At 43.6% G+C, this 17,342-nt stretch overlaps 1 protein-coding gene across 1 annotated transcript in view; it reads right to left on the bottom strand.

Moving 5' to 3' along the window:
- col27a1a (collagen, type XXVII, alpha 1a) overlaps nucleotides 1-17,342 on the bottom strand; it is a gene marked incomplete at both ends in the record, with an annotated part of 366,083 nt that overhangs the window by 129,477 nt on the left and 219,264 nt on the right. The window contains one exon of the mRNA XM_084160593.1: nucleotides 7,309-7,362. Coding sequence (XP_084016719.1) covers nucleotides 7,309-7,362 — 54 coding nt within the window. The remainder of the gene's footprint in view (nucleotides 1-7,308; nucleotides 7,363-17,342) is intronic.

Here is a 17,342-nt window from a genome sequence, read left to right as displayed (position 1 = left end):
TTTAACTCTACCCACATGTACATATTACTTCAACTACCTCAACTAGCCGGTGCCCCCGCACATTGACTCTGCACCAGTACCCCCCTGTATATATAGCCTCCCTACTGTTATTTTATTTTACTTTTTTTTTCTCAACACTTTTTTTGTTGTTGTTTTATTTTTACTTTTTTGTTAAAAATAAATGCACTGTTGGTTAAGGGCTGTAAGTAAGCATTTCACTGTAATGTCTGCACCTGTTGTATTCGGCGCATGTGGCCAATAAAATTTGATTTGATTTGATTTGGAATTGTTTTCCCCAGCAAACTCCTCACTGATTGAACTAATTCTGTCAAATTTCCCCCATAACTACTTGTCTAGTGGTGTCTTTGTGACGAATGTGTTTGTTTCATATGATTATGTTTTGCTTTTCGTGTTTTGTGTTTTGTGTTTGCTTTTCATGTATTGTATAATTGATGGGTATATAGATATGCATAGTGTAATTGTTGTTTATTGATTTGTTCATGCAGGTCTTATCTGCGAAAGAGACCGGGGTCTCAGCATGACTCCCTGCTTAAATAAAGGTTAAATAAAGTCGGAACTCAGGGATGATAGTCGAGTTTCCCACAAGTAATTACCAATTGGAGGGGCGTTCAAGTGTATTTTTCCCAGTCGTATGTGGTAAATACCACGTTCCAACTTGGTTATGAACGCAGCATAAGCACACGGCAAACAATGCTATCTTTGGGGGCTCCCAAAGTGCAGAGGGGTGTCACAGCTGGCTGTGACCGGAAGTTCCAAGGGCGGTGCACAATTGGCATAGCACCAGTTAGGGGAGGATAGGGCTGGCAACCCCTAGCCGACTCCTTGTGGTGGACAGGGCGCCTGCAAGCTGACTAGGGTCAGTGTCCCATCCAACACATTGGTTTGTCTGACTTAGTGAGTAGTGTGAATAAGAAGCAGCACGGCTTGGTGGAGCATGCTTCGGAGGACGCATGTCCCGATCTTCGCCTCTCCCGAGCAAGTTGGGGAGTTGCGGCAATGAGATAAGGTCATAATGACACAATTGGATACCATGAAATCGGATAAAGTTTTATACAATTTTAAAAGCAGTTCAAGATGGCACCTGTAGGTTGGACACGCCTCCAACCACACCCATACCCGCAGCATCAAAGGCCTACTGCATAATAAGCAATAGGCCTGTTGGAAGACAATGCCTGCAACTAACACCATATTTTAATTATATACCAAATGGAATAGAAATCCACATTTTAGAATGCTGCACAAAGCTGCTAATTAGAATTTTTATAGAAAATAAGCATTTAGCAACTAAATGTCTGTCTGTTGTTGTGAGAACAACCTCCTGAATTATGATTGGTTTTCATTTGCGAGGTTGGAAACAATAGCAAAAAATATTGCAATACAAAACTTCTTCACATCCTTGCAAATTATGTTTTGGGGATTATGATAAGGTAAGAAGCATTGATATTTTTGGCATTTCAGTTAGGCAGTGTCCTTCAAAAAACCCTGAAGAAATCTAATTTATGGCTAAAATGTTGTCATTAAATTAATAGAGTTATTGATTTATTTAACGTTATTTTAACATTTTGTCAGAAAGAGCACGTTAAACCTCATAGCAAACATGTTTTCCCATCTCAAGAGGTTACATTAAGAAAAATTACTATAAACGTGACAATTAAAGTAACAGGATTTACCGTAACAGGTTTGACGATTTCATCTTAAATCAGCCATAACTCCCCTCATGACAGGGGGAATTTAAGCTTTTTGTCTGCAACAGGGAGGGGCAATTGAATGCAAGCTTAACAAAAAATGTTACTTGTTTAAACATTTCTAGCCTATCTATCTAGGGGTAGCAGGGTTGATGTGTTATGCTCCACAAGCTCAGTTTACCTCCACCACAAAAAATGGCCCAAAAAAGTATAACTTTTACACTATGATTTGACTATTAGATGTTCAATGTTTCTTTTGAAAAAATAATTTTAAAAGGATTAGTTTTACCATATTAAAACGAAAGTTCAGTTCACATTACAGGGTTGACCTTAAACCTGAGGGACAAATGAACATGAATTACAAAAAAATCTTAACTTGGTTAACTGTCCAGTGTTTTCATTAAGTACGTTAAAAAGCAGCTTTTTTGTGTTGGAATGGTGTGGCCGTACCCCAACAACAGAGTGGTGTGGGTGTAGCGGTCATAAAAAATATTAATGAGAGTAGACCGCTGATTGGCCAGCTCATCCTCCTCAGGAGTATGACATCATACTCTATAAGGAAATAGCAAGTATTTTTGAAACAGTCTGTTTGAGATACAAGCTTGAGGTAGGGTTTTTAAAGAGTTTTTCCTCCAACATATGCTTTGGCCACCAATATGAGTAAATGTCAACAACATTATTTGGGTATAAATCAACAGAATATTAACTTTTAAAAGTGAGATTTTCACTGACAAGTTACTTTAAAACATGGGAAATTGTTGGGGTTAAGTTGGTTAAAATCTTCCTAGAAGTTGGGACAAACATGACCTGGGACATACCAAAATAGGGATTTTCCGAGAAAACAAATAACTTTTTATTGAAAACACACTGCTATTGGAATTTTTAACATGGTTTAGTTAAGTTAGAGCAGGGCAACTGTCAATCCAGGTCCTTGGTATTGGTATATTATGTGCTAGAGTTTAAAGGGACAATTTGCAATCATTGGTATATCAATTTTTGGACTTTTAAATAATGATATATATACTCATTGATCATTGGAGAATATACCTTATGAATGCCTCATGAGCTAAGTTCAACTGTTGTACCCCATCAGAACCCAACATATAAGCTTGTTTGTTTTTTGGGAAACAACGTAATTGTAAACAAAACATGGTTAAAATTATATTTTTTGTATCATGGATGGTCAGTCCTTGCATCCTTTGCTCTGTCTATGAATGTGAGAGTGGTTACATTTCTCCAGCTCCATCGCCTTGTTATTGTTTGAACAAAAGATTGCCCCTTTAAAGGTGCCATTTGTAGAAATAGCTCTGCTATTTCCTGGTTACCAAATCTCTAAAATGTTCGCCTGATTTCAGTTTGTGAAAAAACAAGCAATGTCTAGAGTAGAGAAGCATTGTACCATCTAAACTGCTGTGAAATATATTTTCAATAAACCAAATATAATGTTTTCAGCTGTTTGGAACATAAGCGAAAGTAAAAAGATGCAAAAAACTAACTTATGGAGGGGAAGCATAGACACACCACATTTAGAACGCTTACTTTCCAAGCATCTGCCTCTAACCCTAGGAAGCTCTTTGCCACCTTCTCCTCCCTGCTGAATCCTCTTTCCCCCCCTCCTCCCTCTCTGTGGATGACTTCGTCAACAATTTTTAAAAGAAGGTTGACGACATCCGATCCTCGTTTGTTAAGTCAAATGACACTGCTGGTCCTGCTCACACTGCCCTACCCTATGCTTTGACTTCTTTCTCCCCTCTCTCTCCAGATGAAATCTTGCGACTTGTGACGGCCGGCCGCCCAACAACCTGCCCGCTTGACCCTATCCCCTCCTCTCTTCTCCAGACCATCTCTGGTGACCTTCTCCCTTAACTCACCTTGCTCATCAACTCATCCTTGACCGCTGGCTATGTCCCTTCCGTCTTCAAGAGAGCGAGAGTTGCACCCATTCTCAAAAAACCAACACTCAATCCCTCTGATGTCAACAACTACAGACCAGTATCCCTTCTTTCTTTTCTCTCCAAAACTCTTGAGCGTGCCGTCTTTAGCCAACTCTCTTGCTATCTCTCTCAGAATGACCTTCTTGATCCAAACCAGTCAGGTTTCAAGACTGGTCATTCAACTGAGACTGCTCTTCTCTGTGTCACAGAGGCTCTCCGCAATGCTAAAGCTAACTCTCTCTCCTCTGCTCTTGTCCTTCTAGACCTGTCTGCTGCCTTTGATACTGTGAACCATCAGATCCTCCTCTCCATCCTCTCCGAGTTGGGTATCTCCAGCGCGGCTCACTCTTGGATTGCGTCCTACCTGACCGGTCGCTCCTACCAAGTGGCGTGGCGAGAATCTGTCTCCGCACCACGTGCTCTCACCACTGGTGTCCCCCAGGGCTCAGTTCTAGGCCCTCTCCTATTCTCGCTATACACCAAGTCACTTGGCTCTGTCATATCCTCACATGGCCTCTCCTATCATTGCTACGCAGACGACACACAACTAATCTTCTCCTTTCCCCCTTCTGATAACCAGGTGGCGAATTGCATCTCTGCATGTCTGGCAGACATATCAGTGTGGATGACGGATCACCACCTCAAGCTGAACCTCGGCAAGATGGAGCTGCTCTTCCTCCCGGGGAAGGACTGCCCGTTCCATGATCTCGCCATCACGGTTGACAACTCCGTTGTGTCCTCCTCCCAGAGTGCGAAGAGCCTTGGCGTGACCCTGGACAACACCCTGAGGTTCTCCGCTAACATCAAGGCGGTGACCCGATCCTGTAGGTTCATGCTCTACAACATTCAGAGAGTACGACCCTGCCTTACACAGGAAGCGGCACAGGTCCTAATCCAGGCACTTGTCATCTCCCGTCTGGATTACTGCAACTCGCTGTTGGCTGGGCTCCCTGCCTGTGCCATTAAACCCCTACAACTCATCCAGAATGCAGCAGCCCATCTGGTGTTCAACCTTCCCAAGTTCTCTCACGTCACCCCGCTCCTCCGTACACTCCACTGGCTTCCAGTTGAAGCTCGCATCTGCTACAAGACCATGGTGCTTGCCTACGGAGCTGTGAGGGGAACGGCACCTCCGTACCTTCAGGCTCTGATCAGTCCCTACACCCAAACGAGGGCATTGCGTTCATTCACCTCTGGCCTGCTGGCCCCCCTACCTCTGCGGAAGCACAGTTCCCGCTCAGCCCAGTCAAAACTGTTCGCTGCTCTGGCACCCCAATGGTGGAACAAGCTCCCTCACGACGCCAGGACAGTGGAGTCACTCACCACCTTCTGGAGACACTTGAAACCCCACCTCTTTAAGGAATACCTGGGATAGGATAAAGTAATCCTTCTACCCCCCCTTACCCCACCCCACCCCCCAAAAAATAAAAATAAAATACAAAATAACATATTGTAAAGTGGTTATCCCACTGGCTATCAGGTGAATGCACCAATTTGTAAGTCGCTCTGGATAAGAGCGTCTGCTAAATGACGTAAATGTAAATGTAAATGTTATCAGACTTGCTTTTAATGTGAATGACAGATATATAACACATACAAACACTCACAACAGAAGCAAACATATTGGACTAGAATATAGCGAGAATAAATAATATAATACATAATAATTAACACATAAATAATAATAGAATAAAGCCAGGATTCAATCTGATCAGCGGAAAGATCCGATCATGCACCTTTGAAAGGCAATGTTCCTGCGTTTGTGAGGAGGCCATTCACGGTTAACGCTGCATATACCGACTCAATCACAAATTACTTTTAAATGGTACATAAACGACAAAGCGCGATCGGATTGAATCCAGGCCTGAATAACTATATGAGAATGCTGTTCATTGACTACAGCTCAGCGTTCAACACCATAGTGCCCACGAAGCTCATCACTAAGCTCAGGACCCTGGGACTAAACACTTCCCTCTGCAACTGGATCCTGGACTTCCTGACAGGCCACCCCCAGGTGGTAAGGGTAGGCAATAACACATCTGCCATGCTTATCCTCAACACGGGGGCCCCTCAGGGGTGAGTGCTTAGTCCCCTCCTGTACTCCCTGTTCACCCACGACTGCGTGGCCAAGCACGACTCCAACACCATCATTAAGTTTGCTGACGACACAACGGTGGTAGGCCTGATCCCCGACAACGATGAGACAGCCTATAGGGAAGAGGTCGGTGACCTGGCAGTGTGGTGCCAGGACAACAACCTTTCCCTCAACGTGAGCAAGACAAAGGAGATGATTGTGGACTACAGGAAAAGGAGGGCCGAACACACCCGCATTCACGTCGACAGGGCTGTAGTGGAGCGGGTCGAGAGTTTCAAGTTCCTTGGTGTCCACATCACCAATGTATTTTCCCCCTCAGGAGACTAAAAATATTTGGCATGGGTCCCCAGATCCTCAAAAAGTTCTACAGCTGCACCATCGAGAGCATCCTGACCGGTTGCATCACCGCCTGGTATGGCAACTGCTCGGCATCCGACCGTAAGGCGCTGCAGAGGGTAGTGCGTACAGCCCAGTACATCACTGGGGCCAAGCTTCCTACCATCCAGGACCTATATACTAGGCGGTGTCAGAGGAAAGCCAAAAGACTCCAGTCACCCAAATCATAGACTGTTCTCTCTGCTACCGCATGGCAAGCGGTACCGGAGTGCCAAGTCTAGGTCCAAAAGGCTCCTTAACAGCTTCTACCCCCAAGCCATAGGACTGCTGAACAATTAATCAAATGGCCACTCGGACTATTTGCATTGACACCTGCTACTACTCGCTGTTTATTATCTATGCATAGTCACTTTACCCCTTCCTACATGTACAAATTACCTCAACTAACCTGTACCCCCGTACATTGACTCGGTACCGGTACCCCCTGTATATAGCCTCATTATTGTTATTTTACTTTAGTTTATTTAGTAAATATTTCTTAATTCTATTTTCTTAAAATTGCATTGTTGGTTAAGGGCTTGTAAGTAAGCATTTCACCTTTTGTATTTGGCACATGTGACAAATAAAATTTGATTTGATGTGTGAACTATGAGATACGTCCCTGGCTCCCCGGGAGGAAACCTTTACATTTAATGTTTTGTCATTTAGCAGACGCTCTTATCCAGAGCGACTTAAAGGAGAAGTTATGGTTAAATGCCTTGTTCAAGGGCACATCGACAGATTTTTCACCTAGTTGGCTCAGAGATTAGATCCAGTGACCTTTCAGTTACTGGCCCAACACTTTTAACCGCTAGGCTACCTGGCACCCATACATACTACTTTTAATACCTTTAATACATACTAATACATCTTTAATAGACAAACAATGGGAATAAAGAGTGAGTAGAGTGTGTAAGAGAGAGAGAGGGGTGGGGGGGGGTGATGGCGAGACATTGATATGCAGACAGATGAGAGAGTGTGAAAGAGAAGTGGAGGCAATTTATTGAGGATGGAGAGGTAGAAAGGCATATGAAGAAAAGGAGATGAGATGGGGTTGAGGAGATGAATGGGGAGAAAATATAATGGAGAGAGAAAAGGGAGAAGATGGAGAGAGAGGAGATTGAGAGAAAGGTGATGGAGAAAGTAGTAGAAGAGAGAGACAGTAGAAGGAGAGGGGGAGATGGAGAGATTGACTTACTGGCTCGCCTGCTATTCCTTTGTCTCCTGGAGGTCCAGAGGGTCCTTGAATACCCTGTTGATATAACAGCTAATGAGTGCAGAGTACAGATACACACAAAAACACACGTGCGTGCACGAACGCACGCACACACACACACACCGAGGGGGAAGCAGAACAACACTCAACATGTGGGCAGTTAATGATGGGTTAAATCCCCACTTTCAGACAGTCATCAGATACGATATAAAGCTCTGACCAAAAGCAGTACTATTAAAAACAAAAACCGACATTCTAAATGAAAAGTAGGCATTAGTCTGAAGCAGAAAAATAAAGGAAATTCACATGAGCACAACAATGCTTACTCCACCCATGCTTTACCAAGGTTTTCCAGCACACAGCTTTGACCTACTACAGTAGCTATGTTGGTCTATTGTACTTCAAACAATGTGTAGGCAGGTTACTTAGGATTCAAATCCCTAATTTATACTCTTAGAGGAGGTGCTCCCACAATAATGTGATTTCTACTGCATACAAGGTAAAGTATTTGATTCTTGACAAAACACTAAGACATTATCTTACTCCACTACCTTTTCAAGCTTTTCTTTATTACATGAAAACAAGTTTAGCTTTTATACTTCCAAGACCATCAGGCTTGATCGAGTGAGCTGTTTTGTCGATAGTAATGTGGTGTCTGCCTGTATTTCCTTAAACCTTTATTTTAGCAATACATTTTTTTTCATAACATCCTTTTTTTGGTCAGTAGGTACCCAACATAACAACAGTTCATTACCTCTGTCAATGTTATGTTTGTATTTGTATTTATTTTTGCAATGAAAATGGTGACACTACAATAATACACATTTACAATAGGCCTAAAAAACACATACAGCCTAATGATAGATAGATATAGACATAACATATTAGTTTATTAGGTAAACCAATGGTTCGCTCCTGCAGACAGTGAGTCACGTAGGCTGTGGATTCCTACATAAAGCAGGCAGACAGGCATCAAGGCATTCAGTTACTGTTCGATTGAACATTAGAATGTGCAAAACGAGTGACCTATGCAACTTTGAGCATGGTATGATCGTCGGTGCCAGGCGCGCCGGTTCCAGTATGTCAGAAATGGCCGGCCTCCTGGGCTTTTCACGCACGACAGTGTCTAGGACTTACCGAGAATGGTGCAGAACGCACAACTCTTCGGTCTTGGTCACGGCTGGGCTATTGCAGCAAACGACCACACCGGGTTCCACTCCTATCAGCTAAAAATAAGAAGCAGCTCCAGTGGGCACGCGATCACCAACACTGGACAATTGAGGAGTGAAAACATATTGCCTGGTCCTGTGAATCCTGGTCCTGCCAGGGTTTCCTCCTGCAGATGGACCTCTATTTCTACACCATCAGCCCGGCTACCTCGGAGCGAGAGAAGGCGTCCACCCTCATCTCCTGCCTCTCGGGCAAAGCCCTGGAGTGGGACAACGACGGGGAGTTCGCTCGCCTCTTCGGGGCAGTCTTCGATCACTCTCCCGAAGGGAGAGAGGTGGGCGAAGGTCTGGTCTATTTGAGGCAGGGGACAAGGACAACGCAGGACTTTTCACTGGAGTTCAGGAATCTAGCGGCTGGGTCCTGGTGGAAAGAGCGGGCCCTCATCGACCACTTCCGGTGCCACCTGCGAGAGGACGTTCGAAGGGAGCTAGCCTGGAGGCTAGGTCGCAGCTCCCATCACCTCTCTGTTGAAGGGTGGGCCGTCCCGGCTCCGCTGGTCTGCTGAGGCTGACAGGGCCTTCAGTATCCTGAGGGCTCTGTTCACCTCAGCCCCGGTATTGGCTCATCCCTATCCATCACTACCGTTCGTAGTGTAGGTGGATGCGTCCAAGGTAGGGATAGGCGCTGTCCTATCTCAATGCTCGGACACGCCACCCAAGCTCCGCCCCTGTGCCTTCTTCTACAAGAAGCTCAGACCGGTGCAGCAGAACTACGACATTGGTGATCGGGAGCTGTTGGCTGTTGTCAGAGCCCTGACCATGTGGAGGCACTGGCTCGAGTGGGTGAAAAACCCTTTTCTCGTCTGGACTGTCCACCGTCCCCTGGAGTACATCCGGGCACCCTCGCCAGGCCAGGTGGGCCCTGTTCTTCACCCGGTTTGATTTTGCACTGTCCTACATACAGGGTACTAAGGATGTGAAGGCAGACGCACTGTCACGGCTGTCCGACAAAGAGGAGAGGCCAACAGATCACACCCCCATACTCCCGGCCTCCTGCATTGTGGCATCGGTAGGGCGGTGGACACGGACATAGAGCGGGCGTTACGCACTGAGCCATCTCCACCTCAGTGTCCAGCTGGGGTGATCGGGTCTTGCTCTCCACCCGGAACCTGGAGCTGCACGTCAAGGGGGGGATACTGTCACGACTTCCTCCGAGGCTGTCTCCTTTCCTTGTTCGGTCAGGCTTCGGCGTTCGTTGTCACCGGCCTTCCAGCCACTGCTGCTCCTCATCTCATCATCCCATTTGTTTTGTCTTCTTTGTTACACACACCTGGTTCATATCCCCTCATCAGTACCTGTATAAGTGTTCCCTCTGCCCCCTTGTATTTGTGTGTGATTGTTCATTGTAGAGGATATATAGCTCGGTGGAGCTAGATTTGTATTGTGTATCGCCGGGATATTCACCCATGTGCTTTGTCTTCCCCAATTTACCGCACTGGTGTATATTATGCATTGTTGCGTACCTCTGTTTATTTGAATAAACCATTTATTCCGTGATTTCCTCTCCTGCGCCTGACTTCGTCCAACATCACCCGCTACACCAACCCATCGGTTATCTCACTGCACCCTCATATGTCATGTCTTAAAATATGCAAACAGATGGATGAAAAGTACATTTACATTGTAACACTTCTGACAGCCAACTTTCTAACTCCGCCCATAACTTTTGGACTTTACAGCATTCCCAGAAGGCATGGATTATTGAGTAATTGTTAGTTTTACACTTAAGACATTTACACTCGTCATTGTGCTGTAGAATTTGTGAATTTTGTCTCGTGTAATAAATTCTATCCATTAGTTTATGCTGGATTAAGCGTACATTTTCGTTAACTGTCATTTTGATAGTGATGTTCTAACATTCCATCCATCTTCTGACAATACAGTGAGGGAAAAAAGTATTTGATCCCCTGCTGATTTTGTACGTTTGCCCACTGACAAAGACATGATCAGTCTATAATTTTAATGGTAGGTTTATTTGAACAGTGAGAGACAGAATAACAACAAAAAAATCCAGAAAAACGCATGTCAAAATTGTTATAAATTGATTTGAATTTTAATGAGGGAAATAAGTATTTGACCCCTCTGCAAAACATGACTTAGTACATGGTGGCAAAACCCTTGTTGGCAATCACAGAGGTCAGACGTTGGCCACGAGGTTTACACACATCTCAGGAGGGATTTTGTTCCACTCCTCTTTGCAGATCTTCTCCAAGTCATTAAGGTTTCGAGGCTGACGTTTGGAAACTCGAACCTTCAGCTCCCTCCACAGATTTTCTATGGGATTAAGGTCTGGAGACTGGCTAGGCCACTCCAGGACCTTAATGTGCTTCTTCTTGAGCCACTCCTTTGTTGCTTTGGCCATGTGTTTTGGGTCATTGTCATGCTGGAATACCCATCCACTACCCATTTTCAATGCCCTGGCTGAGGGAAGGAGGTTCTCACCCAAGATTTGACGGTACATGGCCCCGTCCATCGTCCCTTTGATGCGGTGAAGTTGTCCTGTCCCCTTAGCAGAAAAACACCCCCAAAGCATAACGTTTCCACCTCCATGTTTGACGGTGGGGATGGTGTTCTTGGGGTCATAGGCAGCATTCCTCCTCCTCCAAACACGGCGAGTTGAGTTGATACCAAAGAGCTCGATTTTGGTCTCATCTGACCACCACACTTTCACCCAGTTCTCCTCTGAATCATTCAGATGTTCATTGGCAAACTTCAGACAGCCCTGTATATGTGCTTTCTTGAGCAGGGGGACCTTGCGGACGCTGCAGGATTTCAGTCCTTCACTGCGTAGTGTGTTACCAATTGTTTTCTTGGTGACTATGGTCCCAGCTGCCTTGAGATCATTGACAAGATCCTCCCGTGTAGTTCTGGGCTGATTCCTCACCGTTCTCATGATCATTGCAACTCCACGACGTGAGATCTTGCATGGAGCCCCAGGCGAGTGAGATTGACAGTTATTTTGTGTTTCTTCCATTTGCGAATAATCGCACCAACTGTTGTCACCTTCTCACCAAGCTGCTTGACGATGGTCTTGTAGCCCATTCCAGCCTTGTGTAGGTCTACAATCTTGTCCCTGACATCCTTGGAGAGCTCTTTGGTCTTGGCCATGGTGGAGTGTTTGAAATCTGATTGATTGATTGCTTCTGTGGACAGGTGTCTTTTATACAGGTAACAAACTGAGATTAGGAGCACTCCCTTTAAGAGTGTGCTCCTAATCTCAGCTCGTTACCTGTATAAAAGACACCTGGGAGCCAGAAATCTTTCTGATTGAAAGGGGGTCAAATACTTATTTCCCTCATTAAAATGCAAATCAATGTATAACATTTTTGACATGCGTTTTTCTGGATTTTTTTGTTGGTATTCTGTCTCTCACTGTTCAAATAAACCTACCATTAAAATTATAGACTGATAATTTCTTTGTCAGTGGGCAAACGTACAAAATCAGCAGGGGATCAAATACTTTTTTCCCTCACTGTATCAGTTCTTTTTAAGTCTTGGTTCTAACAGTTTATATTTTTTTCTAAGAGGCTCTCTGCAAGGTTTTGTTTATCTTACCTATCATTTGAATATCATTTTTTGACTCAAATAGGATTACCTCAAGATAGCTCTGATGTCCAAAAGATTTTTAATAGAGATTTCAAATATGAAACTTTTAAGTTGCATGTATTTGAAAATATCTACATTGGACATTCCAAAATTGCTTTTTAATTCTGTCATGGAAATAAATGTATTTCCTATTACCAAGTAATTTACGGTTTCTATGCCTTTAGTTTTCCATGTGGACCAATTTATCGGATAATTCTGAAATGCTATCCAAGGATTGTTCCATAGAGTTGTGTTTTTAGGGAGGGATATTTTTTCCTGTAGAATACGTTTAATTTTCTTCCATCTTGTTATGGTGTTCTTAACTATGAAGTTGTTCATGTTCTTACCTTTATCCTTTGAAAATAGACACGTGAAAAAATGTATATGTGTGAGTGTGTGTGTGTGTGGCGTCAATATGCATGTGTGTGTTTTGTGTGTGTGAGCATATGTAGTATGTGTATTAGAGCGTCAGTGTAGTATGCGTGAGTGTGTGGGTAGATTCTAGTGAGTGTGCATAGAGCCAATGCAAGTGAGTCAGTGCAAAACAATTATGATAAATAAATAAATAAAAAAGGGGTCAATGTAAATTGTCCAGGTAGCCATTTGATCAACTGTTCAGCAGTCTTATGGCTTGGCGGTAGAAGCTGTTCAGAAGCCTTTTGGTCCCAGACATGGCGCTCCGGTACCGCTTGCCGTGCGGTAGCAGAGAGAATAGTCGATGACTTGGGTGACTGGATTCTTTGACAATTTTTAGGGCCTTCCTCTGACACCGCCTGGTATAGAGGTCCTGGATTGCAGGGAGTTCGACCCTACTGATGTACTGGGCCGTACACACTATCCTCTGTGGCTCCTTGTGGTCGGATGCCGAGCAGTTGCCATACCAAGCATACATGCAGCCAGCCTTTTTGAACTTTTTGAGGATCTGAGGGCTCATGCCAAATCTTTTCAGACTCCTGAGGGGGAAGAGGTGTTGTCGTGTCTTCTCCACGACTGTGTTGGTGTGTTTGGACCATGATAGGTCCTTAGTGATGTGGACACTGAGGAACTTAAAGCTCTCGACCCACTCCAATACAGCCCCGTCGATGGGAATGGGGTGTGTCCAGGCCTCTGTTTCCTGTAGTCCACGATAAGCTTCTTTGTTTTGTCCACGTTGAGGGAGAGGTTGTTGTCCTGGCACCACACTGCCAGGTCTCTGATCTCCTCCCTATTGGCTGTCTAATCGTCGTCGGTGATCAGGCCTACCATGTCGTCGGCAAACTTAATGATGGTGTTGGAGTTGTGCACGGCCAGCCTTTCAAAACAATTCATGGCTACACATGAGTGCTCTGGGGCGGTAGTCATTTAGACAGGTTACCTTGGCTTTCTTAGGCACAGGGACTATGGTGGTTTGCTTGAAACAAGTAGGTATTACAGATGGGTCAGAGAGAGTGCGGATGTTTCCTGTAATCCATGGCTTCTGGTTGGGATATGTACATATGGTCACTGTGGGGACAATGTCGTCGATACACTTATTAATGAAGCCAGTGACTGATGTGGTAAACTCCTCAATGCCACCACACTCAACGACCCCTATACAGGTCGTTGAGTAAATACTCTTGGTAAATACTATGGTCTACAGCAGTGGTCACCAACCAAACATTTCTGTAGAAAAGCCAACGATAAAGGATTGCGCTCCTTTACAAAAAAAGTTTTGTGCTGTTGGCGGTAGGTGAAATTGATTCAGATGCCCTGCGCACCTGGTAGGGAAAGTGTTCCCATTTTTAACCATTTATTTTGTCTGAAAAGACTAACTCCACCTACCCGGCGGACCGGGAGATCTTTGGCTAAATCGAGTGTGCCTACTACGCTGGCCAATCGGATAGCTCAAACCACCATGCTTACAGCTTCCACGACCTCGGCCACAAAAAAGTTTGATACCAGCATACGTGAGATTTCATAACTTTTAAGACCAGAGAGAGACTGTCAAAGAATACAGCAAATGGATGCTATTTTTATGAGTGAGTTCATGTCTGTTCTTATTCAGCACCGTCAACACTGTTTTTATTCAACAGTATTAACAAAACATAAAACACGCTTCTCCCTACTTCCACTCGCGCTGCAATGACTGAGTAGACATGTGTATCGATAGCCCTGCGTTTTTATTATTATTAGCAGCTCGTCTTGTCTATTTTAATGTCGAGGAATATTTCACTTTCTCTGCATACAGTGCCTTCAGAAAGTATTCAGAACCCTTGACTTTTTCCACATTTTGTTACGTTACAGCCTTATTCAAAAAAATTGTATTTTTATTTTTCATTATTCTACACACAATACCCCATAATGACAAAGTGAAAACAGTCACATAGCTAACGAAGTTAGCAAGCGTTTTATTTTGACTGTGCGCAAACAAGCAATGATGTTAGTGTTGTTTAACCTGGGTGCCAAATTTGGATGGCGACTTCAGGTTTTCGTGAATACATTGAAAAGTAACTTAACAATGTGTTAATCAGTCCAATTTGGTTTATAATGACAAGAAGAAATTTGCTTTGACAGAGGTAGCATACTGAATCAGTGCATAAGGTAAGGGCTGTCACGTTAGTTAGTTACCTTTTTTAAAATTATTATTAACTATTATTTAATCAGGGAAGCCCAATTGAGACCGGGGTCTCATTTTCAATGGTGCCCTGAGACCATCAATTAAAATATAAAAAAATATAACAAGATACAATAACAAGTACAATACATTAAAACATCACAGCCATCATAGAGAAGTCAATAAATCAAAACAATTGCACACCTCGGTGAACTCATTTATCATCAAGGTTTTAAAATTCCCTAGTGGCACCAGGGAATCAAAATGCAGTGAATTTTGTGAGTGATTCCAAAAATGTGGACCGTGAAAACTAAAAGCAGATTAACCTAATTCCGTGGAGACTTGAAGAATCTGAAGAGTTAACCACCCTGTGAACGGGGTTGGTATCTCATAATTTTTTACTAGCTAACGTTAGTTGGCTAGCTAATTGGTAATAGCAGCCATGGAAGTTCGCAATCTTATTTGTGCTTATTTGTTTGTGCTCTGATTACACGCAAGTGTCAAGCGTCAAGGCCAACAGTTTACACAGATGACTTCAGCCATGTGAAAAACTTTCCATAGCAAAATGTAGCCAATTTCCTTTGCTTGTAGCTTGCCTTTCATCCGACTGGTGTTGCTAACTACTAGCACTGTTGCTGCACAACCCAAGTGCTTTGGTCTGGTTTTAGAGCTCTGAGATTTGGCTGAAAATATGTTAGCATTGTCAGAAATGCTACAAAAAGGTAGCAAGCACATTGTTGGTTCTTAATGGACATAAATGAGCATGTGAGAATGATACATTAATAATTTAATAAAATCTGTTGCACCTACAAACTTAGTCAATCCGATGGTCACTTTATGGACGCTATAGTCTCGTCTTAATCCAACGTCTAGAGTTTGAGCTAGGTGGGCGCAGAAAATACTCAGAAAACGGAATTGCTAACGACCCTGTTAAAAATCCGGCATGTGGTTCTCGGTAACAGCCGGACGGCTCAAGACGAGAGGCAAGGAGTGTGTTATGTACCTCCAATCAAATTGATTTGCAAATTTTCATTGACATTGGTGTCATATTGGCTTAGATATGATGGTAGGGAGATTTTAATTTAACATTGAGCTTCAACCAGAATAGAAGGTGTCATTTGAGATGCTGCTATTGTCATGTTCTCCTGGGAATACAACACTCAACAACACTGAACATGTGTGCAGTTTACAATAGCATGGTATCCACTACAGCGGTATCTCCGGGCACACCTGGGTGAGCAAGTACAGTTGAAGTTTACATACACCTTAGCCAAATACATTCAAACTCAGTTTTTCACAATTCCTGACATTTAATCCTAGTACAAATTCCCTGTATTAGGTCAGTTAGGATCACCACTTTATTTTAAGAATGTGAAATGTCAGAATAATAGTAGAGAGAATGATTTATTTCAGCTTTTCTTTCTTTCATCACATTCCCAGTTGGTCAGAAGTTTTCATATACTCAATTAGTATTTGGTAGCATTGCCTTTAAATTGTTTAACTTGGGTCAAATGTTTCGAGTAGCCTTCCACAAGCTTCCCACAATAAGTTGGGTGAATTTTGGCCCATTCCTCCTGACAGAGCTGGTGTAACTGAGTCAGGTTTGTAGGCCTTTCTATAGGATTGAGGTCAGGGCTTTGTGATGGCGACTCCAATACCTTGACTTTGTTGTCCTTAAGCCATTTTGCCACAACTTTGGAAGTATGCTTGGAGTCATTGTCTATTTGGAAGACCCATTTGCAACCAAGCTTTAACTTCCTGACTGATGTCTTGAGATGTTGCTTCAATATATCCACATCATTTTCCTTCCTCATGATGCCATCTATTTTGTGAAGTGCACCAGTCCCTCCTGCAGCAAAGCACAGCATGATGCTGCTTCCCCCATGCTTTACGGTTGGGATGGTGTTCTTCGGCTTGCAAGCGTCCCCCCTTTTTCCTCCAAACATAACGATGGTAATTATGGCCAAACAGTTCTATTTTTGTTTCATCAGACCAGAGGACATTTCTCCAAAAAGTACGATCTTTGTCCCCATGTGCAGTTGCAAACCGTAGTCTGGCTTTTTTATGGTGGTTTTGGAGCAGTGGCTTCTTCCTTGCTGAGAGGCCTTTCGGGTTATGTCGATATAGGACTCTTTACTGTGGAGATACTTTTGTACCTGTTTCCTCCAGCATCTTCACAAGGTCCTTTGCTGTTCTTCTGGGATTGATTTGCACTTTTCGCACCAAAGTACGTTCATCTCTAGGAGGCAGAACTAGGAGCATCTCCTTCCTGAGCGGTATGACGGCTGCGTGGTCCCATGGTTTTTATACTTGCTTACTATTGTTTGTACAGATAAATGTGGTACCTTCAGGCGTTTGGAAATTGCTCCCAGGGATGAACCAGACTTGTGGAGGTCTACATTTTTCTTTCTGAGGTCTTGGCTGATTTCTTTAGATTTTCCCATGATGTCAAGCAAAGTGGCACTGAGTTTGAAGGTAGGCCTTGAAATACATCCTCAGGTACACCTCCAATTGACTCAAATGATGTCAATTACCCCATCAGAAGCTTCTAAAGCCATAACATTATTTTCTGGAATTTTACAAGCTGTTTTAAGGCACAGTCAACTTAGTTTATGTAAACTTCTGACCCA

This window comes from Coregonus lavaretus, assembly GCF_964263955.1.
Source record: "Coregonus lavaretus genome assembly, chromosome: 4".
NCBI classification, from domain to species: Eukaryota; Metazoa; Chordata; class Actinopteri; order Salmoniformes; family Salmonidae; genus Coregonus; species Coregonus lavaretus.
The sequence above is the reverse complement of the archived record's forward strand: the minus strand, read 5'-3'. Positions and strand labels throughout refer to the sequence as shown.